Source organism: Habropoda laboriosa, unplaced genomic scaffold (assembly GCF_001263275.1).
Source record: "Habropoda laboriosa isolate 0110345459 unplaced genomic scaffold, ASM126327v1 scaffold84, whole genome shotgun sequence".
NCBI classification, from domain to species: Eukaryota; Metazoa; Arthropoda; class Insecta; order Hymenoptera; family Apidae; genus Habropoda; species Habropoda laboriosa.
In genome coordinates, this window is record NW_017100202.1 from 81,235 (window position 1) to 108,387 (window position 27,153).

General features: G+C 36.0%; 4 protein-coding genes across 7 annotated transcripts in view; 1 reads left to right on the forward strand and 3 right to left on the reverse strand.

Annotated features, from left to right (window-relative positions):
* Positions 1-1,288: 1,288 nt before the first annotated feature.
* Positions 1,289-3,093, reverse strand: LOC108570468 (suppressor APC domain-containing protein 2). Its single transcript, XM_017932334.1, has 4 exons — positions 2,162-3,093; positions 1,790-1,936; positions 1,507-1,719; positions 1,289-1,435 (listed from the first exon to the last, which is right to left on the reverse strand). Exons 1-4 carry the CDS (start codon positions 3,008-3,010, stop codon positions 1,289-1,291), a joined length of 1,356 nt encoding a protein of 451 aa, XP_017787823.1. The 5' UTR covers positions 3,011-3,093.
* Positions 3,094-4,075: 982 nt separating this feature from the next.
* LOC108570417 (tryptophan 5-hydroxylase 1) lies at positions 4,076-7,907 on the reverse strand. The gene is made up of 12 exons (XM_017932278.1): positions 7,809-7,907; positions 7,360-7,464; positions 6,816-7,029; positions 6,465-6,568; positions 6,299-6,366; positions 6,160-6,210; positions 5,545-5,643; positions 5,422-5,468; positions 5,190-5,325; positions 4,891-5,017; positions 4,531-4,760; positions 4,076-4,424 (listed from the first exon to the last, which is right to left on the reverse strand). Exons 1-12 carry the CDS (start codon positions 7,905-7,907, stop codon positions 4,076-4,078), a joined length of 1,629 nt encoding a protein of 542 aa, XP_017787767.1.
* Positions 7,908-8,345: 438 nt separating this feature from the next.
* LOC108570419 (JNK-interacting protein 1) lies at positions 8,346-18,306 on the forward strand. Its single transcript, XM_017932279.1, has 9 exons — positions 8,346-8,427; positions 11,323-11,431; positions 13,971-14,192; positions 15,236-15,477; positions 16,211-16,486; positions 16,592-16,744; positions 16,910-17,190; positions 17,282-17,460; positions 17,762-18,306. The coding sequence occupies exons 1-9, from the start codon at positions 8,346-8,348 to the stop codon at positions 17,832-17,834; spliced, it is 1,617 nt and encodes a 538-aa protein (XP_017787768.1). The 3' UTR covers positions 17,835-18,306.
* A 6,882-nt stretch (positions 18,307-25,188) lies between these two features.
* LOC108570505 (neuronal PAS domain-containing protein 2-like) overlaps positions 25,189-27,153 on the reverse strand; it is a 75,143-nt gene continuing 73,178 nt past the window's right edge. For all 4 annotated transcript variants that reach the window (XM_017932375.1, XM_017932376.1, XM_017932374.1 and 1 more), the window contains 5 exons: positions 26,055-27,141; positions 25,692-25,724; positions 25,566-25,609; positions 25,353-25,493; positions 25,189-25,281 (listed from right to left, as the gene is read on the reverse strand). In XM_017932375.1, coding sequence (XP_017787864.1) covers positions 25,189-25,281; positions 25,353-25,493; positions 25,566-25,609; positions 25,692-25,724; positions 26,055-27,141 — 1,398 coding nt within the window. The remainder of the gene's footprint in view (positions 25,282-25,352; positions 25,494-25,565; positions 25,610-25,691; positions 25,725-26,054; positions 27,142-27,153) is intronic.

Here is a 27,153-nt window from a genome sequence, read left to right on the forward strand (position 1 = left end):
TCCAAACAACTACAGGCAACTGCCTCTTCACGACTATTAACTAAATGCGGACTAAAGCGCTTAACTAGGATGCCCACCAGACTCCATTGGACTAAGGAACCATGCGTGGCGTATAAAATCAGTCGTTGACTACATGACGCTAATATTTTTAACAGCTTGCTTAGATAGTTCCGTTCGTTTTACTAATATAAATTATTAGTATATACCACAGCGAAGGTAAGTATATGTACTGCAGTCGGGATTGAAATAGCATTAGAAAAGTTGCACGTATTAAACGAATTTGTTAATTTTATAAAAATGATTGTGATATTTTATTATTAACATTGTTTATTTGTATATACATATATTATTTCAAACAAAATAAAAATGGAGATTTTTTAAGAACGGGAAAGTATTACCTAAGATTTACGAAACACTGCATGTATTGTCTGGTATTAGCCCCAATCTGTTGTACCATCCGACACATATTTTTTCAAATCGACCACATGGTCGGCTGAAAACGTTATTAGTTTTCCAGTCCCAGAAATAACTCAAATTCCTTTTATATTCAAAGAAAAATGTAAATACATAATGTAATTATTTAATTTTCCAAATATTTATTATGTTTTCTTTTTACAAATATTGCTTACTTTTGCAATAATATTAAATTAATGCGTTTATTGCATTTTTTAAGTAACTTTGACGCAAACTGTAAGGTTGGATAGTCAGAAAAGTATGCTATCATATTTTAATGTTCGATAACATTTGACACGGATTGCCATATTTCCGGAAGTAGATGTAGCTCACATCAAGGAACATGCATAATTTGTTTGTGCAATTTTCTTTTAAGAATATTTATTTATGCGATAAGAACAATCGGTATAAAATATGTAATATAAACTTATCGAATTTTGCAAACAAACCGAAATTATGATATAGCAACATCAAAAATTGGGTCAAGGCGGTTTTGTTAATTAGAATAATAATTTATTGAAATAGAACAATCTTTCGATTCTTGGACGGATTATAAAAATTTCAAGGCACTTCATTTACAATACATAACTAATTCGAGTATTAGTACTGGGAATATTTAACAAATACTTTACAAGTATAACCTGAAGTTTAAATATAACAATTATCTCAAATAATTTTTTTAATACATGTGTGCTTGATACTTTGAATGGAGTTCATTATATACTCATTTGCAAATTTTCTTGATTATTGTATTTATATTCTAAAAAAGTAATATTTATGTAAAAGATAATTTTATATTACACATAAAGGTATTCAAACAGTAACAGTTAGTACCTTACATGAATGTTTGATCATGTTGTTCATGAATCATTGTTGCTCTTCTAGATTGCACCATACTACTTTGCCTATTATACAATTCACGAACCAAGTTATCCTTTTCTTGTTCAAGTATCGCTATTCGTTGGCTCTTTTTACTGACTTCCTAATTTTCAATTATTATAGATGAATTAACTATGTCATTAATTATATACAATAAGTATCAGTTTAACTTACTTCTGTTAGTCTGTGGTTTTGTTGTTTTAGCCTAGATAACATATCTTGTTGAAGTTGTGTTGATGTTGGAGTACTAAGAAAAGCAAGATTCATGTGAAGAGGAAGTCCACCACGTTCCCAGCTACTTATTAATGCAGCTAGATGTCTATTGACTTCTAATACTCGAGCACGTTGTAATTCTAAACGTTCTTGCTGTGCTTCTGTCCACTGTTCCTAAAAAGATACACATGTTAATGATAAACATTTAAAGTAGTTAACAAACTAAAAGAAAAACACTTGATACCACATGAGATCCCATACGTCCAAGGTGCTTGATTTTTTCCTGAGTAGAGGAAACTTGTTTCAAGTACCATTCTCTAGCTTTATCAACTGCAGTTAAACCTTGAAGTAATACATCTTTTTCTTGTTCAATTTGTTTCATTCTTTTCATCTAAAAATAAAAATATTTTTAAATAGTTTCTATCACTAAGAATTAAGAAACAGGCTTCCCAACTATATAATCTACTTGAATGTCATTTAAGCATGTTACATGATAAGTTGAACAATATTTAGTATATTGTATTATTGTCTTCATGTTAATGATTACTAAATTTCATGCATACCCAAAACCAGTCACTAATCATTAGTTGGGAATCCTAGAGGAGAATATCTTTACCATATTGTAATCAATACCATTCTGCAACGTATGGCGCCTAGGTTCTCTGCGTCGATTTAATGTTTTTTTAGGCTGTAGACCAACTTGATTATTTTGCAAATCAACTGCTTTACCATCTCCCAATACTCTAGTTGGTCTTAATAATGTTCTAGTGTCAGATCTGTAGTTCACTGCTGGTAATTGTCTTTTTTCTATAGTTTTATCATCATTCATTAATAAACCCATCTGCCAATTTTGTAATACAGTTCTAATTTCAGATTTGTCAAAATTTCTATCTGAATTAATAGTTCTAGTTTCTAATGCAGCACCTGTTCTTGGAGGTTTTGGAGGTCCATATGCCTTATTTAGTTTTGAGTCAGGCCCACTTCTACCATCCATTAATTCTAATTGTGCATGATTAACATCTTTTTGACCTGCTAATAACTGTGGCATACTTAATGTACGGTGTTGAGATATTGCATTATTTGGTCTAATAGTTGCTGTATTTGGAGATGTCCATGTTATTTTATTTTGATTATCAGGTATAAGAATTGGAGCAGATGGAGGTCTATTCGGTTGACCATCATGTTTTTTAGAATCAGTCTCTGTTTGAATTTGTAATAAACATATCTTAAGTCCCGTACAAAATCTTTCGAAAGATAATAAACCATTAGGTGGTGTGACTTTTTTGAGGCTATCTAAAACACCTTTTGGAAGACCTTGTGTTCCATCATCTTGCCATCTGCCTTCAATATCAGAAAATTTGACAAAGCCTGTATTTTGATCATCCATTATATCAAAAAGTGTACGCATAGCGGTAACAAAATGCTTTGGCAGTCCATCAACGCCCGAAGTTTGTATTTGCGCCATGTTTATATACGAGCGTCTTTAAAATATGGTTATTAAAAAAAACATAATGATTTAAATACTCTGGACTCATACATTACGTTTCTGGTAGTGGAAGATATAACATTGTTTTTCTTACGTAACGTTTGTTTGATTAATCATTTTGTTAATTAACTACTGTTTCATTCATTTGACAGATGACCTTTTCTTTATTCAACATTTATTAATGCGTACTGTCAAATTATTAGCAGAATTATTTGTATTAGATATAAATACACTTAATGCTCTTTGGATACATTTTACTTTTCGTATTTTAATATCACAACTGATATCTCCTTTTTAATAACCTCCTTAAACCATCAATTGTATGCAACTAAATTTGAACACAGATGAAACAGGTGTGTCGAAAGAGTATGAATAATCTAGAATGCACTACAGTTATTCTGCTCATAGAAACAGTTCTTAAAGTATGATTTTTTAATTCATAAACATACAGGGTATATAAATATAAATAACGTATAAAATTAATACATGTTAAATAATAATGATGTTTAAGTCATTGACGACCATAAAAAATAATAAAAAATTAGATATACATTTTTTAATTTTACATACCGATAGCTGATACACATTTATCACCATAGACCTCGTCTGTGTTATCACAAATAAACTAAAAAGCGAGTTTATAAATTCGACTATGCTACATGTTCTATAAATAAAACACTATTGAAACGAAAATAAAAAATGGTTACATGTAAAAGGTGGAAATGTTAATTCATTAAAACGTTTAATTATTACACTTTGCATAATTCCTTATCTATTTTTTGTCTACATATTGCAGCCTTAATAATTATCTAGTTCAAACAATTTTCCACAAGCATAAAGAATTTCACTCCTGTATATTGCATATACTATTGCTACATAATTTTAAGCTATAATATATCATATGGTATACACTAGATTCAATAGAACACTAATTTATAGATTTAATAATTCTATCCGTAAAGTATGTTTAAAGAAATAACATTTCAGGATTAACAACAATTTACAACACACATAAAATTTGAAATTCTATAGAAAAAGTTTTACTTAATCTTGTGCGCTGACTATATTACCATCGGAAGAAAATTCTTTATTTTGATCTTGTATTGGTTTCTGGGGTGCTTCGACATTAGGACTTTTATCGATATCGCTATCAGAAGACGATGTATCTTGAGGTAGTTCGATACCTTGTGTTAAAAGACTGGTTATCCTTTCAACGTCCACTGTATCGTCCTGCTCATGAATCTTCTTGAGGGCGTTCGAAACTATACAAAGGTCGCCTCTAAGTTCACTGACCACCGCTGTAATCTTTTGAGCATCCGTAAGAACGTCCACCGATTGCGTATAAGGATTATAGCGCAAGCCAAATGGACGTTGTATTTGATTAGCAAATGCCCTAAAAATTGTGATTGTTCATTATAATACTGTCTATCATATAAAATTAGTTTTTCACAAATTTATAGTACAATCTTTGAATTAAATAGTAACATATATGTATATACCGCATTTTTTCTTTAGCTTCTTCAAAGCTGTCAGTGTAGTAGTAAGCGTTCTGAAACGCAGTAATGATGCATTCTTGCTTGCAAGTTATGTCCGGTTCGAAACGAAAGGTTTTCTCGGGAATGGAAACTGCGTGTTTCAGTTCTGCGACAGAGGACAGTAAACCAGCTCCATAAACACGGAGCACACCGTCTTGCTTGCATAATCCAAATTCCACGGTAAAGAAGTAGAGCTGGAAAAAAAGTGAAATAGAAGAGAAGAAAACCTAATATAGAATGGTATGTTCCCTTTTAGCGCTTTCAAATAAATTTTTGTAAACTTTTGATGAGGCTAAGGAATTGCCTCGAGCACGGTACACTTACAGTTGCCAATTTATTGATGTCTTCGTCCGAAGCTCCGAGGGAGGCGAGTCCTAGTTCCTGCGAGAATTGAGCGAAACTTGGATTCGCTAGAAGTGGCATGTGTCCCAACAATTCATGACAGCAGTCTCTGTAAATGTTTAAAGAAATGTAGATAAAGGAAGAAATGAAAAGAATTTAAAAAAAACAAAAGAGAAACAACGAAGAAGCACGACGTCTCACTATGCATGTATGTACTTTTATCGTTTTTGTACACCTTTTCTGTCGTTCGATATCATTTTTATGTTTACAAAATTACTTACGGCTCAGGTGTGTAAAACGGATCCGACGAATGTCGAATGTATTGCGTACAATGAAATACTCGAAAAGCAAGGCCGGCTAAAAAGTCTCTAGGTGAAAGGTACCCAGCCACAGGTCGAAGTTGAAATCCAGTTGTTCCTAATAGCCATCATAAACGAAGTATATCTCTGTCTTTTTTGTTTGTTTTTTTTTTTGTTCTTTAATAATTTACAATTCAATTAAACGAATACATACGTTTCAAGAATACGTTCACGTCTTGTAATTGAGGAATGTTATCTTCTCTATTGATAAAATAAGGAACTTTTATATCAATTGTATTTAATACGAATTTAATCTAATTCAAGCAACAATTGTTACCTATATCCACAGTATTTCTCTAATTTTGGCCAATTCTCTAAATACTCCTTGCAAGCGTGTTTCTGGTAAAGTTGATGCAATTCGCGGAAAACTGTTCCCCTGTATTACGAGAATTTTCTATTATCAAAATTGTTGAAATATTGTTAACGCTGGTAATTGGTATTAAAACTTCCTTATTTGTAACATCACTTCATAGATTTCCGCTAGACTAGTTTATTTATCCGCAATTCTCTCCTACACAATCTGGCAGAGATTGAATTGAAGATGTCACTCGAAGATCGTGAGGATAAATCAAATAAGGACAATTAAGGGGTGCATTCAACGCGAGCCAACCTTGGCTTGTTCACACGTCGCGAAGACGGTGGATCGAGGAGAAACTTTTCGTTTTGTATTGGCAGAACTCGGAAGCTGTTTCGTAATCGAAGGAAAATCACGCGAAGATATCGAAAGAATAGTCTCCCCTTTGTTATAGATTACCTTCGTGTTCGTCGAAGCACGTACGACGATTTCACGTAATGAGCAGAAGTTTTTAACGATAACAATTTCATCTATTTTTATCGAAATCTGTTGTAAAAATATTTGTTTAAGATTGAAAAAAGAAGAAGGGGTACAAACCATGTTCGGATCTCCTCTGACGTGTATTGTACACGAGGAATTGGTTGACCACTGAAAATCGATTAGTTAATGTGAAACAATGTTTCGATCTCGTAATTAAGTATATTTTGTTATAGTAGTTTATTTATTTTTAACGTACTATTTATAACTGTTCGCGATATCGGCGAATTGTACACGACGTTTACGATACACCGGATCTTTGAAGCCCTGAAAGTGTCCAATTCAATTTATTACCAACAATTGTATTTCTATTTATTGTATATCCGATAAGAGGAACGAATTGATAGGTAAAAGAAAAAACGTACAGGATGATCTGCGTCTAATTCAGATCCGTACATTAGCACTTTTTGAGCCTGATCTAGATCCGATATTTTTCGTGGGAACCAGGGCATGTCTACTTCACTGAAATCTGCAAAGTTTGAATGTGAAGGGGTGTTCGTTGGCCCGTTGCAATTTTTCATTTCAAAAACTTCACTTCGCTGTGAAATTCGTTGTGAACATTGTTTTCTACCAAAATTTCTCTTATAAAATTACCGCTTACAATTGTCTACGTTTTGAAATTTATACGAAGAAGTTAAAGATGTCTAAATAATATCTAGAATGGTGTCTCGATAAAAAGAGAAAGTTTATTAAAAATGATGAAAAAAGAAACTTACCGAAACTTGGAGCGGCAGAAAGCGATGGAGCGTGAGGAATACTGCCCATTTCTTCGTACTGCGCTAAATTAATAGCAGCAACTTCGCGACTTAACATTTTCGTTAATTGCTCCATTCTTTTTGAATCGCATTCGACGTCAACGAGGATTTCGAATTCCGAACCGCGTCGCATCGATTTCCGTGATTCGATATGAATGACATTCACACCCAGATCCTTAATGAAACATTCATGCAAATGTGTATTTGTACATTTTCTTCGAGAGTTTTCTGCGTATCGTAATTTTCACAATATCGAAAAATACGATTATAAAACGTGTTAAGTGTTCGTGAAGTTTGAAACCGAATGACTATTACGAGATGATTAAACTTTCACCTTTTAGTAAATATACGAGTTTGTGAATCATTTTTATAGAAAATAACGATGTGTAAAAGTGTATTAAGATTTGTGTGCAATAATAAACGGACGAAAGTATGTTCTTTCACTTAATTGTCGTAGAGTTAATTATTTACGCTAGATGTTGTTTAATGTCGTTAAACATCGTACCTGGAATACTTGCAACGCTCGTGCCAAACCACCGACTTGATTTTTCAACGAAAAGACGACAGAATTTTTGTTGTCGCCGTTCTGCTTTCGCTCGACCATGGGGATCTGAACGAATGAAAGAACATATCCAGGCGTTTCGCTCAACTTTTGCGTATCATTTGATTAAATTCCCTTACTTTGCCTATTTGACTATTTTTACACTACTTTTTACACTAATAAGTCGAAGAATTCTTGTGAAAAAAACTATGTGAGAAGAGAATGTAAAAGAAAGGGGATCAAAGGGGAGCAAATTCGCTGAGCTTGCGAAACCTGATCGAAATGATTAAAAAGATTTACCAAATACTTGTTTAAAAAAAACTACTTTTTCTTTAATACTTCGATGAAAAAACTAGAAAATTGAGGGTTGAAAGAAATATTCTACACTTTGCACAAAATTCAAACCAACGCACATCTCTCGATTTGTGTAGAGGACTTCCTTCTTTGATAGCCCAGTGTTCTCCTCTTCTGTACAACCACACCCCAAGAAGACCTTTTCCAGAGCCACTCATGATGATTTTTCCTCCAGAAAGAATACTACAATTTTCCTACCGAAATTTCTTATTCCTACTTCGACTGTACTTTCTCAACCGTACGATGCAAGAAGTGTTACAGAAATCTAGGTATCTCAGTAACGATAACACCAGAGTACACCGGCAAAACTGGCGATCGTTTCAAGTTGAACAAGATTCACCCTTTCAAGGACCACGAGCAACAGTGTCGCGGTACCAGTGTCTTCTGCTCTTTTTAAGACCTCGGTCCCCTCCGCGTACTAAACCTTCTCAATGACGAACTGTTCCCGATTGGTCGACGCACAGTAGTACGAAGTTTCCCCATTGGTCGGATAAGACTTTTCATGGGGTTGAAGAGGAGTGTTGGCTCACCCCATTTAACCGTAACTGTGTCGGTTGCAGAATGTATTCCGCCGTGACGTCACTGGAGCCCATGAGATGTGGGTGGTGCAAGAAGTGGCGACGATGAACGGGAGAAGAGGTCTTCTGAACGGGGCTATTTTTTTCGGTAGCTCTGTTCGTATCCACCCTCGAAGATGTTTCCTCCTTTCGATTCGCATACACTCGGCTAGGCGTTGCTTCTTCTTCCTCCTGTTTCTAGGCCAAGTGAAATTAGCCGGCCACAGAAAAGGCACGAATTCGATCACCGATGATTTCTCATGCCCCTTTCGCACTCGTCTGCGGTAACACGTCGCGATACTCGTTCCGATTTTTACTTCATTCTCCTCGCTGACAATTGTAATACATCTTTTTATCATTATACAGATTGTTACGGAATTTTTTAATATTTGTACAATACGCAATATCGTGATTCACGTAACGATCGTATTTTTAGACGAAGGAATTACTTTCGAAAGGTACAGTTCGCTTCGGGGAATTGAATTTTTTCTTTTTTTTTTACTTTATTTTAATAAGACGATCCTATCCTGCCTTTTGTATTTCTTTCGCAGTAGAACAAAGGGGGTGTTTAATAAAAGCTCTCGAACGCTTGGGAACGCTCGTTCGCCCGGTGGCAAAGTAGATGCAGCACATTACCAATGTCCATCACTTACCACTATCAGCTACCACCCTTGCTAAATTATACCGAGAGTTTCTCTGGCATTAAGAGAATTGAGAGTATCCTTCGATCTGCCGAGTGGATCTTCCGTTTATCGTTGCGTCTCTGCCAGTTGCTAAATCGGTTTTCACGCCGAAAACACATCCCGGAATACTGCTCGAGGAAACGCTGATAAACGGGGAGATTCAATTATTCGATAAGGCATATCGTATTGTGCTACAAAGTTTTGGTCAATCGTATTGATTTTTCGTTTCTTCTATAGTGCTCGATTTTTCGTATATCGAAACTGAGCAACTATTGTTCGTGTACAATAACGTTTATCAAGATGAATTTTACTCGGGTATCGCTGTACTTTGTCTTTCATATCACCCGCATTGCGAAATTTACTCTTTGTTCACAGAGATATCTCCTTCCTTGCTGTGATCCTTCGAGCTTCAAATTCAATATTCGTAATTTGCTTCTATTGTGTCGCGAATATCTTCGAGGTCAAGAAACACGAATTTGATCTTTGTATCTAATAAACGATTCGATCAGACAAAACGACGTGTCTTATTCCTTCCCTTTTTCGGAGCTAAAGATTACCGAATCGTTGAATTACCAAAATTGCCAAATTTACAATCCAAGAAAATTACTACAATATCGTGTAATGAAGTACGAATTTTTCTTAGAGGAACGTCTACAATTTTTCAGAATTTCTTTGACATTCTCTTAAACAGTACTTCCTGTTATTTTGTGCCCTCGGTCGAGTCGAGCCTCTACTTTCTTTAAGATTCCTCAACCACAGTCTCGATACAAATCGGCCACTTCAAACCATTCGATCGATTAGAAGAAAATAGTCGGTGGACTAAGTAAGACGATGGGTATTCGCTGTTTGCAGACAGGAAGATCCTCTCGGAGCGCTTTCCAGGCACGAATGAACCGACTGAAACAAAGAAGCTGGCTATGGCAAGGGACGAATGAAAACGGAGAATCGAGAAGAGAAAAAAAAAGGAATAGGAGTATTTTATGCACAACGAGTGGATTGAAAACGACGCTGTTACAGACGATGATTGATATAGGGAGATCTGTGGTCCAATTTAATTTTGGCATGGATCCAATGCAAATCGTTTAGCTGTTCACGTATGTATGTACGCATTTTAGCTAGAAAACCGCTAACGCTGATGATGGACGAAATCTAAACAGTAGCCTAATTCATGAATCTACAAAGAAGACGCGCAAGGTCACGAGGTGGACTGCGTGCAAAACTGTGTCTCCCTACCCTAAACTTTTCGTGCTGGCAACTTCTTTAACTCGATTAACCGGCGCTAATTACTCTCGCTGGGTTGTCCGTAACTACTTTTCGCCTTCGACGACCCCATCTCGTTAACCATACTCTTTTGCATATTAAAATCTATCTTCCATGCAGTATGCATGATACGACATTCGAGTATAGTCCTATATCATGCAGGGTGCTTAAATAAAAAGTGTTAAGACTTATATGGACAATTTGTACATCCAAAATAAAAAAGCAAATCAAATTTAAATAACTTTTGCAGGAGGTGCATCGTTTGGTCTAATCAAATATGCATATAAGCAAATTACGAATATTGAATTTGTATTTGTAGAATAACGACGAATATGTGTAGCCTCTTTGAAAACAAAATGCATCTGTTATTACTATATATCGTTTTATCAATTCCATTCCTCTAAAAAACTAACTTTCCCATAAGTGTTAAAATTTCTACGAAACACCCTGTATTCCCACGAACATTTCCTTCGCGAGTATACGAGGCCTATACGAGCCTACCTACCCATATATCCATCAAGCAAGCGGTGCATTAAGAATGAATGCTCTCGATTTCTGGAGTTGCTTTTGGGTCGCGGCAAAGGTTAACTCGCCAAAGCGACAACAGATTCTCTCCCTTGTTTAAAGGGTTTCTCGTTAACGAACTAAACCGATCTGTTTGCTTTTCCGCGTCGAGAATAAAAGGGGTTCAGCCTTGCTGTGAAAGGGTGCAACTGAAACGGGACTATACTGTCGGTACAAACAACCCGATATCTCGATAATATTTCTATCGTATAGATATCGTTGATATAGCGAAGTGGTTGTCGGGTCGGCGATCGGGTCGCGATTCAAATATTAAATCGAACAAGTGCGGCTCACCGAGGCGTTTTTCGGCCTCGAAGAGGCCGGCTGGCTTCTACCGTTCGATTTCCTCGCGGCGAGCACGGAAAATCGAGTCGAGTGCACGCGGGGGTGTGCGCGGCGTTCACCACGCAGGAATCAATAGGGCTTGGCGAGCGACGGTGCTCGCGCGACGTCGTCCCCAACGTCAGCGACATCTTGGCCTGTACGCTTTTCTGGGGGTCGACGAGCAGCTCTTCTTCAGGCCATCACGGCCGCCTTCACCGACAGCGAGTTCGAGGAGTTCCGACATTATTTCGAGAGGCTTCCCCAGCATCTCAAGGCGCCCCTTTCCAATTACACGTGAGTACACCATAGATTCTGCACCTTCGATAGGGAACGTTTCGACCGAGCCTGTGCAACGTGTACATTATGAACGTCTGTACAGACTGGGTATAATCGCTGGGAAACACTGTACTCACATGCAATTAAAGTAACGCCTCGAAACGGTTGTAAACTGATTTCATCAGTCGGCACGATGTCAAACAAAATGTATCTGTCGATTGTTACCCTCTTCGAGTGGAAAAGATTAACGACAGTCTGTCTCCACTGTCGTGCAGTGCTTTCAGCGAGTGTGTATTCCAGGCTGTACGGGGTTTTACGACGTTTGCAGGCGATCTCTGTAACAGCAGGCGAACGATAGCATGAAATGAGCATAGTTGGCATATTAACGGCATACACTATGCTTCAATTTCTCTCTTTCTATTGTATTGTCAGGGATGGTAGAGTCTTTCGAAGGAGATAGTTCTGTCTTTCGATAGGATGATCGAATTGGAACGATGTTTGACGTATGAGGTTCCTTGAATGGGGAGGTCGCATTACCGAAACCATGACAGGGCTTCTGACACTATGGTGGGTGACCGTATTGTTTCGGGTTGGATGGTTAGAAGCACTGAGAATTGTAGGGAAGTTGTTGTAGAATGAATTTCGCAACGGCATTCGGTGTGAATGAACGTGTACGATATATTGTATGTGAATCGTCACGGCTGATGCATCGTGAACTTGCTTCTATGCAGCTGTCTAGAATGAAAGAAAAAAACCAATATTTTTTTATTCTATTTCAATCTTTTAATTATACGATTTTTTGTTATTGTAGATATATATACATTTATATGTATATATGTATAGTTCTTATAAATTAAATTAGCTTGACATGATTACGTACGATTGACTGCAAGATTACGATTCATTGCGAAAGAATGTCTCTCGCGTTTTTATCGCTTAATTTTGCAACTGCAGAGGAATACGACGCGTGTCGATTAAGTTGTATCAGAATTTTATTGCCCAGCGTCGTTTTAACCTGACGAATCACACTTTTGGGAGGAGATTAAAGGGGCAAGGCATAGGTGCATCGAAAAGATACACCGTCGAGGCGCGGTCGATGTTGTTCCCTGTGTGCGTGGAATAAATTCGTTGCAGAAGGATGCGGCCTATATAAAACACTTTCCAAATATTATCGTTTGCCACACTACAGATATTGATTAATACATAGCAAAGTTCAATATTCTGTTTGAGTTGCACTATCGGTCACATTAAATACTATTTTTATCATTTTATATTTTCTTTTTGATAGAACAGTTTACCTAAGATCTCTTTTCGTTTATCTCTGTACCTTTGTAACGGTGCAAGTTACATTTTGTACTTCTTGAATATTGTTAATTGCTAGGTTAATTATAAACTCGTGAATATTTAATGAATTTTAAATCAAGTATCGTCACTTTTCCTATTAAATTCGACGATATTTTTACGAGCAATTGCTCGTAACGTATGCAAGTGAATTTAATTTATTTACGCTGGCGATACTCGATGAAACGTTAAAAAGGAACAAAATAAAATCGATAGGAGTCCGTCTCTAACGCGAAATTCAATTCCACTTTAGCTGTCAGTCTTGATTACTCAGCTTTTAAACAAAACAAGCACGCGCTATTAATGGATCTTACTCGCGTCTCAGTTTTTATCGTTAATTATCTAATCTTTCGCCCCCATTTCTTTGCAGCGACGAATTGCTTAGAAGTTTCCCGATGATGCTCGTAAAGAGAAACAAACTTAAAACGATGAAACGTCTTTGTTTCCACGATATTATGAAATAATTAAGATTAGAAACTATTCTTATGTTTTTCAACAAAGTAAAATGTAACTTTTTTTAAAATAATTTTCGACTACTACGAACACTAACACACGTTTACTAATCCAACGAACGAGATAACTGTTGTTTTACCTGTTACAACATATATAAGTTGCTTCATATTCGAGTGTTTCTTAGTCGTGACGAAGTGTTCTCGAAGAGTTCCAACGCGTCAACTCGGATCCACTTGTCATTTAAATGGATAATACTTTAACAGAAGACGTAGGAACGCGCGGCACGTCGGATTCGTTTCGAAATTTCAATTCATACTGACATATATACATTCAATGCACCATATGAAACCATATTGTCACTTCCTAGAAACGAAAGGGTACCTTCTATCATCACAGAAGAAGAACGCAATTCTTATATTATAAAACGTCTAATTATAGTAAAAAAGATCGGTGAAAAGGATTAACGTTCATTTGTATAATATAGAATTCATATAGTCGATCCTCTCGTAGATCCAAAAAGAAAGTTCCAATTACGTGCACTGCTATTATTACGTTTCTCTAAAATTGTCCTCGTTATTCTTTACATATTTCCACATTACGAATTCTATCATGAGACGATACTTGATTCTAGCAAAGGTTACGAATATAATGCGAAATCACCTGCCGATTTTTAATGAGAACATTTACAGGTAACACTCGATCATTGTTCTCGAGGAATTTTTGTTATCAAGTATTAATTTTTTTCAATCCTTATTGGAAATAGGCTGGTTCACGATGTGATGATAGACGATTCGCCGACCTCGTCGCAGGGTAGCGACGTGGAAGTCGAGAGATCTTGCGACAGAGTAGCTGAAGACTCGAACGATGAGGAAGTGGTGGTTATCCATCGGCGCGACAACCAGAGTGGGCACTCTTCTGGTGACGATAGCGATGATCTCGATCACAACTCCATCGTAGCCGATAGCGACTTTAGGTTGGTAACATCGTAAGTGTTATACACTCTTACTACAATCTGTGAATATAGATTCCATTAGATCTACATTTCTGATCTGAGACTAAAGGAATTGATATTACGTTTTGTTTGGAATTGCGCAACTTTTTCTTTCACCCAGATTTTCCGAGATAATGATATCGATCAGTTTGAATTTTCATTGAAATAATTAGAGGATTTTCTGCTCGAAAGAATGCGTGGAATTTTATAATTATTCGAACGAGAGTAGGCGAGCCCCTAATTATTTTTTGACAGAATATACAACTTGATTATGTGCCTCGGTTAATTAATTATATATCATTGAAATCGATCGAGGAATAGCTGGCCTGTTGAAATCTAAATTTAGCCCTGCATCCGCTGTGGAACTGTTTTTTTTTTTCAGTGCAATTTCTTCTGACCTCTCTCTGCATGCAAGGAGAAAGTTTCCCAATACGCAAATATCCGTTTCCCCTGTTGATTTAAACATTCTCCTATGTAAAAGGTTATAATTATATTTTTAAACGCTCCCTATATTTCCTCTTTAGAAGAAGAAAATAAACAATCTATCGATATTCTTTCAATTTTAGAAGTGCACTATGTGGTAAAAAAATTGCAGGTTTGCATGTTGATCCACTTGCAACTAAGATTGTAGCCCCTTACAGTATGTCCCGGTACCATGCGTGTGTCCTCCTGCATCAGCAGAAGAACTGAATTCCTCTCTCTTAACAACCATTGAGAACAGATTACATAATTATTCAACGATAGACCAGGTACGATCTGAAAACACTGGAATTATATTACAAAATGATAAAAAACATCTGATCAAACAAAAATGATTCAAGTGTGTAAAGATATGATCAATTGTAGTATGTCTGTATAAAGGATCAAACAGGAGGAGAAACTGTAATCTGTTCTCAATTAATGCGATGATAATTTCTTAGTTGCACTTGCGGGAATTCCTATGAGCAAAAGAAAAAAATTACCAAAAAACATCCACTCCAAATGGCATGGTGAAAGGTAGCTTAGCTCACTACACGACTACCCTTGGGTGACATTAGCTTGTTCGGTGGACTGAGCAGCAGGGGTCGATCAGCAGGCGTCGGTGGACCAGGTCCTGGTGGAGGTAGCACTACCAGATCCGGCAACGGTGGTAGAGATAGCGTAGTCAGCGACATCGGGGATTCCTGTTCGAGTCTCAATTCCTGGCCAACACCGGAACATGTGCCGTCGAATCGTCCAGGAAGTGGTAGCACCGAACGCAGACGTCGGAGACTACCGGAAATCCCCAAGGCGAAGAAATGTAAGACAATGAACTTGTAAATATTGATGTATTCCCTTAGACTTCATACCATCTGCTAACCTTGAATCCTTCAGTTGAATCAATTTATTTATAGGATTGTAGTAGCGATGAATTAGTTCGTCAGATATTAGCTTCCTTCTTTCTTTTATTATTTTGCTTCTTCGTGATACAAAGGGGTAGGTGATGACAGGATGTAAAAAAACAAAAAAACAAAAAACGATCGAATACCTTTCACTGTGAAAATTTGTATGAAAAGAAGTGTGTTATTATTATAGTGGTTACAATGTGACCTTAACATGTAATACGATATATATGTATCGCGAAATCAGTCATATCTTACGTGTTTCTCATCACCTGCCACGATTCACCGATCCTGACGATATCACGCATCCAACCGCAGAATCGACGACCGCAGTGAAAGAAAATCCATAATGACATCTACTTACGTCACACCACTTGTTCGAGGTCCGCACATCTGACCGAGACTTATTTACCTGTGGCTGTTACAATGGTTACAATCGCTTATCTTCATACCAATACTTATTCAACCACTACTACGTTTAATTCTATTCGACGGTTGTTTGTACATTGAGAAAATTGTAACATGGTAAATTTTCACAATTTCGGGTACCTCATCATTGAAAAAGGTAGTCGTTGTTCCGTTTATCTGTCCAAGTAAAATAAATCTTATCTATGTTTAGTCTGTTTTATGGAATAATCTTGTTTCTTACAGCTTTGCCCATCAGTCAGATACCCATGCAGTCGTCGTTGTCTCTGGCAGATGAATTGAACGCAGCAACGGGTTCCAGTTCAAGTCGGCCCCATTTAGTCCTACGAAAATGTCACTCGAGGCTCCGCCATGAGGATAGTTCACCTGACAGCGAGAGAATGGCCACTGACAGTGGCCATTCCACTGCTCACTCGCCGGAAAATGGCCCGAAAAGCGTGTCGCCGATACCCTGCAATACTTTGCAGAACACGGACTCTGTTTCACCGAGCAGTTCACCAGGTGACTGCGTTTTATATTTTTCGAACGAATAACTAATGTATGATTATACGTTATTTCTTTTTCATTTTGGTTCGAATAATATCTGTTTCTATGGTGGTTCAAAAGGAAGCGGCAGTGTCCCGTTTACTCAGCTGGAGTTGCTCGAAGCGACGCATCGAGCTTTGCACAAATTTATGCCTAGACACCACGATGAGATCGATCTCGAGATCGGTGATCCTGTTTATGTTCAGAAGGAGGCGGATGATCTATGGTGTGAAGGTTCGTGTTTTATCTTCTTTTTCATTCGCTTGTTTCTTATTGCAAAGGATTGTTCAGAACTCAGAAGTAGAATAGACCACTGATTTTCAACTGGTGTGCCTGCAAGTTAAAAAAAGAGATGTAATGTTTATTTGATGATTAATCCATTTGCGTTTTGGATTGAAGGCGTGAACTTGAGAACAGGTCGTCAAGGTATCTTCCCCTCGGCTTACGCGGTCGACATGGATTATAGTGACTTCGATCCATCGGCGCCGAAAGTGAAGAGAGAACGATATCTTCTTGGATATTTAGGATCTGTGGAAACGTTGGTGCACAAAGGTACTGGTGTAGTTTGTCAAGCTGTTCGAAGAATCGTCGGAAACTCGCAAGAATCACCTGTTTCGCAAAGCTGTATCTTGGAGGTGTCCGATCAGGGTCTTCGAATGGTCGATAGGAGTAAACCACGGGTATATTGGAAATCAATTTGAAAATTTCCCCACTCAGTGTACCTGTATATTTGTTTCTGTTTCAATTGATAGGAATGTGGTGTGTTCACAGAAAAATCAGGGACCCTGTCACGATTATTTCTACTCGCTTAAGAACGTCTCGTTTTGTGCGTTTCATCCTCGTGATCATCGCTACCTCGGCTTCATCACGAAGCATCCTACCTTGCAAAGGTTCGCTTGCCACGTGTTCATTGGTCAAGAATCTACGAGGCCTGTTGCCGAAGCTGTCGGGTAAGTACATCGTTTTGTTTTCTCCATAAATATCGTTCGTCTTCATGAATAAATTTTTTTCTCCTAGTATTTAAATCAAACGTGATACATAATTCAAATTTCATTTCTTCACTGCCAGTCAAGAGTTCGTGTAATTTTAAATGCACACGTTAATTGAAAATTTTATTTTAATATGAATTTTAATTGAAATGAAATTTTACAGTACCAATGTTCGTTTCGCAAGTTTTTTCTTCTTTTTTTTTTCCTATCCTGAATATATTATTCAATTGAATTGTAAGTGTGTGACGTTCTTTTTCCCCAGGCGTGCTTTCCATCGGTTCTACACGAAGTTCATCGAGACTGCTTTCCCGATAGAGGATATCTATATCGAATAGATTACGCTGCTGGCCTGTCGTATAGCGGCTATGGAGGAAAAGATAAATTTCACATTCCTTTGTCCCTTGTACATACTGCCCTTAGCTGTAGATATATAAAGAAACAAAAAATGATAAACGCGAATCAAACACCCAATTTGTATACATATACATATACGTAAACATCTGTAACGTGTATTTATATATATGTATATCTATATTTACCGAGTAACTTCGGGAAGCGTCACGACGGGACCGATTATTCAGCGCCATTTGTTATTTGCAATCGTTTCACGTTAATTTATTAATTCAGTCGCAACATCTCGATCGATCATCATTGTCATCCGTATGTAACTTCGACTAATTCCCTCTCCATTTTAAGCACGATCGATCTATCATCATTCCTGCGAACAACATCGTTACATTCCATCGTGATGATTTTGCCTTGTTTTCTTTTCTTTCTTTCTCTTTGTATTTTTCGTTACGATGAGACACGGCGACTTGAACTTCGGGTGAAAAGTCTTTAATATTTGAATAACGTACACTAATTACTACCAGATAAGAATTAATCGTTAACCTTTCGATCCTTCGACCAAGATATCCGTATAGCGATACGTAGAACGAGACAAAAGCGACAATAGTGTGGATCGTTCCGACGTTTTAACCGAAGAACCGAACAAATTTCTATTGTTAACAATTCTTCATTTTCTATATATCTATCGTTGAACCGTCAAACGTTACGAATTTGCTTTCGCTCCGAATTACGTTTCTAACATCGTGGCAACGAAAGGATATCGTTTTTCACAAGAAACGATCTCGAAACGCGCCAAGAGATATTTTATTATTCGTCGTATCGTAATTTTAGAGACTCGTCTATTTTTCTATCTTTCTTTCCGAGGGAATCGTTAATTATAGATTGCGTTGCAAACGATAAGGCTTAACATTTTACGATCACTTCGATTCCGCGACCTTCTGATTCGAATCGCAAAATACGACAATTGATCGAAAGCGCACATTGGCCTCTCTATATTATCTCGATTGTATCATTGTCGATTCTTACCGCGTTGCAGCGTTCCGCGAACAACTTCATTGTAGTAACGAATCAAATCGCACGCACCGAACGACGGAAAAGTCGATCTACATATAACATACATATTAAAAATAAGGAAATTAGTCGGGATTATTAATTTGTACCATTTTTATTGTAACGTTCGATCGTGAGTCTCATGATAAGTCTCGTACGTAAAGTTTTTTAAACGGTTCATCGATGCATCGTTGTTTTTTTTCCTTTCGAACAAAGATATTACTTTTTGTTTGATTTTTCGAATTTGTCTTTATTACAAATTCAAAATTGATCAATTTTGTTATAGGTATCGTTTGTATGAAATTATACGTGCTTGGGATTTGATCCACGTTGTACACGTATTGAAAAATTGCTCGGTTATACCAGTATGTGGAATAAAAATTGAGAGACAAACTGCAGTGCTTACTGATTGCTGAAGAGATTCTATCTGCATCATGGTCTATCAATTATACATGCCTTTGATTGAGATCGCCTCGAGTATCGTGCCTTTCCGATTATTTTCTCATACAGGTACAAATTAATATCATCCGCGTGTATAAGTTATTATTGCGATAACGATCTTCTTTCTCTCTCTCTCTCTCTCTATCTCTATCTTGAATTTTTCATAAACTACATCATCGAGTAGAATAAAAAGTGCGTGATGCAAAAACAAAACAAAAAATATGAACATTTTGACTACATTTATGTCTGTTAACCTCTTAAACATGAATTAGAACGTCGATTTTGTGAATTGCGACAGAAAACACGTTGATCGCTTGGAAAAAGTGATACTTCTTTTTATTATCGTTCTCTTTCTCTCCTGACTTTCGATATTTTGTCCTCGAGACATTCAATTGGGGATTCGATTCGAACCTTCCGCTCGACCGATGTATAAATTAAGGATATAGTTGCAATTTTGGTAGCGACACTGCAAGAATAAATCCTTGTTATCGATCGTGAATTATTTTTTCTTTTTTTTTTATCTCGTAGTAGATAAATGGGCGAAACGCCTTGTTTATCGAGTTGTATGCTTCGAAAAAGAACTCTATACGCTTTTTTCGTTCGCAAAGCATATCTCGAAGCGTTGGTTAGCTGTTCTTTCTTTCGAATATTCAATCCAAAATGAATCCTATATGCTTAGCAGAACGATTTACTTGTTTCGTAGATGAACGCTCAAAAAAAAAAAAAAAAAAAAAAAAAAAAAAAAAAGAAGCACGAGGAAAAAAGGAAACGAATGTTTGAGAACCAGAAGAATTTCTTTGGGGACAAATGAAAACATGTTATCAAATAAAAATAAAACGATCACAGCTCAGAAGAACATTAAGAAATACTGTCAGTTGTATGATAGTGTTTAATGTGATAAGATCTGTAATACTGTCTTTGCAGGCCGGTTGGTCTTGCAGTTATTTTAAGAAACCTGTTGTGTAATAAATATAACACGTAATTTTAAATATTTTATTATCTTAATATACTTTTTTTATTGAAACAATTAAATATTGAACGCATAACGACTTTATGAAACAGACAGGACATAAGAGGAGTAAAATACATTTAAAATGAGGGTTGCAATCTTTGTAATTTTCGTATAATTTCTACATGTATTTCTTTCAGGCAGTATTATTTACAAAAATGTTCCACCTCCTACGAAGTCTTGATAATTCAGTCTTGACACAAGTTATACGTGTACATGATCCCAATCATTCTAATATTTCTGCATCGATAGTATTAAGAATTCATCGTTTTTCTTTTTTCTTTCTTTATTTATGTGCTTGTCTATTAATAGATTTCATCATCATTTGCTAATGTTCAATATACTTAGAAACAGAATTTAGAAAAGATTATTGTACAAACGCAATTCGTTTAGATACAATTTCGATTGGTTTTGTTTTTTGACATCAATTAAATAATAAAAAAAACCCCCCAAAAAAACCATTTTAATTTTATTTTTCGTTTCGTTTTTCTTTTTCACTAGAGCATGCAAAAAAGAGTCCGTCTTGTCTTTAGATTCCTTCGTTCCAACTTCTATGCTGCTCTGAGCAACGCGACTGTAAACATTTTTATAAATTTCTGCATGAATCTCCTCATTGTGCACAGTAATATCAATTCTTTCTCTCAGTTTGGAAGAACAGAGGAACGGAATTCAGTTATATTTTCTATCGTTCTTTGGCAATCTACGAAGAGCGATACACCTCCAATATTACTAGTTTCTTATAGTTCAATGTACACTTTGCCTCATGATAGCATTTTTGTTACTATCATTCATTGGTATCAACATCATTTGATTGAGCATAAACACACATATACATAAAAATTGGATATAAATTTAATATAAAAATATTTAAGGAATCTATGAGGATCTTCTTGTAAGTATTTACTGAAGATACGAAAATATACAATGGTTACAATAAAATATTTAATCTGTCTGTTATTCTATTGTGTATTCTCGTCCAATGTGCAAAATGTAGCAAGAGGTAATTCAGAGGTGTACTTCTCTTCAGAGAAGCTCATAAAATGCGAATCATATTCGCAGTGTCTTAACAGCTACGGTGAAATTTACACAGTGTCCGATAAGTTTCGAAAGCACTGAGGTTAAAAGTTAAAATAGCTGTACAAAGATGCTCGCTCGATCATTCTGTACACGCAATACGAATGCGAATATATGCGTCGTTTTTATTTTACTTCACTTCATTTCATTTGAAACGAGAAAAGAATTAGGAACCGATATTTCCAACCCTTGTGAAAATACATCTATGCAAGCTTGAAAATATATGTATATTGGACAATAGAAAACGACTCACATATTGCATAATGGAGATTTTAACTTGAATTGTTAGTTGTCGGTATCCCTAAAAGATAATGACCAATATATTACTATGCGGTTACCTTACGCAAAAGCGTAATACTGTCATCATAAAGTTTCAAGTGTTTTTTTTCCTTTTTTTTCTACTTAAGCGGAAAACGAGCACGTGGAAAACTGTTTCATATCATTGTTTCCATTTTCACAAACAATATTACGAAGAGACGACCGCTTCACTCAAAATTTTTCAACATTGCTTAATGCATAGAATGCAGACGCAAAATCAATATTATGATTCGACCGTGCAATAATTCAAAAGACGTTTTGCTTGCAAAGATAAATGTGTAGAAACGTATAAGAAGGGTGTACACAATTGTGTTGAATTGTGCTTGCGTATGTTATGTGCAAACAGCAGAGTATAAAATATAATAAAGGTAGTTATTTACAGTATTATAAGATTAAATGTTTAGCGAATTCTGTAGTGCCGTCTGTTTGTGTCACATTTCTGATCAGGCAGAGATTTTTATTTTCTGGTTGAAGGTGCAGCTTTCTAACTTGTTTTTCTCGTATCGAATGACTATTAAACATTTTTCACTGCCATCAACAAATGTTTAGATAGTTACAAATTGTGTACTATTATCTTAATATGAGGCTTCAAAAAACACATGAAAATTACTTATATGTATTATAATATTTTTAATTAACAGGATATCATAGATACCATATATCTTGATCAATTCGTAATTTGTTCAATAACGATTAATTGTAGAAATATCATTTCTACGCATACTTTTGAAACATATAAAACATGAGCACAATGGCTAAGCTCAAAATGGATCGCCGAGGATTACAAAACACATGAATAATTTGTTTGATAGATTAAAGGGACCGAGAGTGACACTAAACACAGACACTTTAAACTTGCTGTTTGTACTATAATGATCATGACGAATTGGAAAGTCTGCCATTCACTTAACTAAACGCCCCCATAGTATAACGCGAATTACACGTGGGATCATTTGTATCTTTCCTAACAGTATGATACTATGTAAAAAAGTTTGGATCTTTATCAACGTCGAGCGATCATGAGGCAAAGGTAGTCGAATCCTCTTAACCATAAAAATGAGCATACTTTATATCTCAAGCTTTTCTTAATATTGTACATTTATATATAATAACCCTTGTCTGAAGGAAAAAGAAAAACATACTGGAGTGACAATCTACCTCAATACGCTTGACATTAATGTCAATGACATAAAAACGAGTTAACGATCATTTTTTACAATGAACATGATGTATACATATATAAGAGGTATACGCAGATAATTCCCCCTTTTTTTATAATTTCATGATTCTTACTTGTACAAAGCATCGCTCAAAAGATAATTCTTGATCAAAATAAATATATAATTTATATTAGCGTTTGTTAAGTTATCAAGCTCATAAAATAATATGAATTATCTTCTTCAACTTGAATCCACATGAACATTGTTGCTTTGTAGAATATCATGCTTATAATGCCTCATCGTCGTGTTTCAGAATAAGTATTTACGTTAAGAGGGGCGGGGGGAACGGGGCTGCCATACATTAGAACATCATTTGTGAAGTACAACTCTAAAAGTTACAACTCTAAATTCTACTGATATCGTAACTCGCATCAGTATGCAGGAGCATGAAAAACTCTTTAGCGTATTTGAGGAATAGCACACGAGTTGCAAATAGATGTACAATATGAATGAATGATGAACAATTCACAAAAAGAAGAAAAAAAAAAAAGAAAAAAAAAAGAAAACAGTGATTTCCTTAATCGGTAATACCGATGGTTGAGACGTTCGGAATTCTTATTTACAGTTTATCAGCCTTATTTATACTTGTACATAGAAAAATGGAACTAAATGATATACATATAGATCTATTATTCATATGCGTTGAATGTCCACAATGGATGCGCAACTATAGTTTTTCCTGCGCATATAATTCCATTCTGTATATTTTAACATTTTTTACATTGAATCGCAGATTCATTTGCTTGATTATGCTTATTTATGGTTTTGTCAGTTGTAGCTTAAAAACGTAATCGACGTATGCGCGTTTACAATAATATCACACATCAGCCAATCACGGAAGTTTCATGCTACTTACGAATAGGTACTAAAGCTTAACTATAATAAAGTAATATAAAGCAACATAATATTGGGTGGATAACGAGGCCAGTAAAGTCCAAAACTCGCCATAACAAAACGATTGCAAACACGAAATATAACATTGATTTATGTATACAATAAAGCCGATCGTTCTCAATATTCCACCGTGGAAATTTAATAACTTTGTTTATCATTACATATCTCATAGAAGTAAAAAATTTGTAAAAATAACAAGTTAATCCGTAAAATGCATAAAAGTGCATATGTAGATACACAGAGAAATAATAAGCACCCCACACGTTTTGAAAGAAAAGTCGATAAGGCTCGAGACATTTACAGCCAATAATTCATTTTTATCATATTCACGTAACAATAATACAAGCTACGTACAATTACGTATCTACTATTCGTTTTATAGTATGTTCTTTCTTAGAAGCATATTTCTTTTGTTTAAAACAGGAATTTTGTACTGCCAACTTGCTTTTATTAGTACGAGTTAAATCGAATTTCGATAGTTAGTCATACCTTTTTTTTCTTTTTTTTTCTTGTCGTAATTGGCATCCTACAACAGGTAGGATTTAAACAGAACTGGTGCTGTATCCATCCGATATATGCGTACATATACGTATCGTGGTCTATTCGACATGGAAATGGTTTTCGTTCACGACCGAAAACAATTGTCGAGCACAACGGTCCTGAAGGTTAAATAAATAGCGTGGTCATTTAAAATCGAGTACACGCTATATACAAGTCTGCTATGATAAAATTTGAAAACTGCGCAACATTGGACCTTCAAAACTGTAGAACGTGCCCACCATTTACAATACAATTTACGTATGTGATTCGTGTAAGCAGTTACCGAAATATACGTATATCTATATTTACCCCAAACGTGAGGCGACATACAATGTCTATAATTCGGTTTTTATAAAGTCTGCATGTACACGATGTAAAGTATACATCTTGATTATCTTGCATGTTTTCTACTTACGCTTCTTCTTTCATCAATTTGAAGACAAAATATTGACGTTCCCTTAGTCGACGTTATATTTTCATTAGACAACTCTGATAATAAACATTTTTTCTTTGTTGAGGTGTAGAACGACGTAGATTGACATTGTTATACTGCTGTAGATTGTCGCTGTAACTAGCAGTCACTATGTTTTTTCCACTTTACCATTGTATCATTTGTGGAGGAATGAGTTTCAATAGACTTCACTGGAATATTTAACGTGCAACTATGCACGTCTATACCAACTGTATGCTTTTCAAGGACAGTCATTTTTTAACATTATGTTTTCGATAAAATAGTTTTTCTCCTTTCAAAGAAATATTTTTCAAATTTCACGTTTTACGTATTTCTGAAACTCTTTATACACCGATATTGTGTTTTATGTTCACTTGAATATTATGGTGATGTTGTTGCAGTGTTTCAAGGATTTGTTTCTGCATATTATGTTCTGCCTGAAATTCAAAGTAAAAAAATAGCATTTACGTTTTGAAATTTGAATTATAAGTTGCTTTTTAAATCATACCTGCAATGGTGTTAAACTTCCTCTTTTTGCTTGCAAGGCTGGATTTTTCAGGTCCTGTGCCAGAACGTTGAGCTGCGATTCTTGTAACGCCATACTATTCATGAGCTGAATATGTTTCCTTCTTATTTCATTATTGATTGCCTATCATAAAATTAATAACAATTATTTTTTGCTGCTATATTGTATTGTACATTATTAACAATCCAGACTTACATTGTTGTCGGTTAGTTGTTGTACTTTCGTTTCATTGAAGCTGCCTGAAATATTAAAACAATAATTTAAAATTAGACTTCATTAATATTTACGAAGCACATATGATACATATATGTATGTACTTACTTTCAAAATCATCAAGTATTTTCATTATAAGATCTGCAAAAATTTCAAATATTCATTAAAAGGTGTTTATGCAATTACATGTATATTTTCAATTTGTAAGTAAGCAACACATATTATCAATTATGCATAAAACAGTGGATGGAGAAAATAAAAATGAGAAACCTTGTGAAAATGACAGAACTTAGATTATGAAAGAGATAGGTTTAAGTATGCAAATGCAAGTGTTTCTTTTATTCAAGGAATTATCGAATTAATGTCTCGAAAGTTAAAAAAGTGCCCCCCACTTTTTGGAAGTATACAAAATTCGGCTGTTTACTTTGTTTTTTTTGGATGAGTGCAGGGTTACTATACTGTGTTTGGTACCTGGATTTGCATCCAGGCTTGGGCTCAGCAACGGGTCGTCCTTTAAATCGTGAAGATCGATAAACTGATCGTCATCAGGGGTTGGAGGTATAAGTGGCATGCTAGAGTCCACTTGTTGATAATCAACTATGACATCGTTTAAAGTCAAATTCGGTGATTCCGCGACCTTCAGCGACTGAGGATTCATACTGTTGTACTGATTGAAGTCCGTTGAAAGTTCTGAATATTCTTCGCCAACGAAAGATTTGCAGCCGACATACGGCATGTTCTGCTGTTCATCGTTATCGGTTGACACGTAACGAATGTTACTGTGTCTTTTTTTATTGCAACTTGTCCTAATGTCTTCATCACTGTATATCCTCTTCAACAAGTACTGATGGCTTTTCGAGTCGGAAGGAACAGTGTTATCGACCACGTTCTCAAGATAGTCCATTATAGGCTCTTGCTGACGTTTGTAAACATCCATGCTATGGTCGACTGTAATATTGCATGGACTGCTTTCGCTGAACGTGTGTGAACTTGATTCATTTGAAGCAGGTTCCTGGATTGTTAAAGTAGGACTCAAAATGTCCATATTTTGAGGAACATCAAGATGAGACGTCCTAAGGTCTCGCGGAGTGCTCATACATGGTTCTATAGTTGAATCGTTTGTCATCATACTGTTCACTTGCGGTGAAAACTGTTCACTTTGTGCGTCATCGTGTACACTGTGCGTCTGATTCGTTACATCGTGCAACGTTATTCCCTTCCCCGGTGACCTCGCATTTTCTTGCCTCTTGTTCAAATCAGAATCATGTTTATTGTTATTCTTTGACTCCTTCTGATTTCTATTTGCCTTGCCACCTTGTACCACCAAATAGTGGTCCAATTTTTTAATACCGAGTTTTCTCGCTTGAGCTTCAGCTGGAGGTAAGTGTTGTGAGACCATGGCGGCTTTCACGTATTGTTCGTTTGGTACAGGCGATGCTGTGAGACAATCCTCTGGAAGGGGTGACGACAGATCGCTAACTAAATACGTGATAGCATCCTCTAACTGCGAGGGATCTTCCACGCTACTCTTCGAAGTTGAACGTGGCGAATCTGAGCCCTGAAAGTGCAA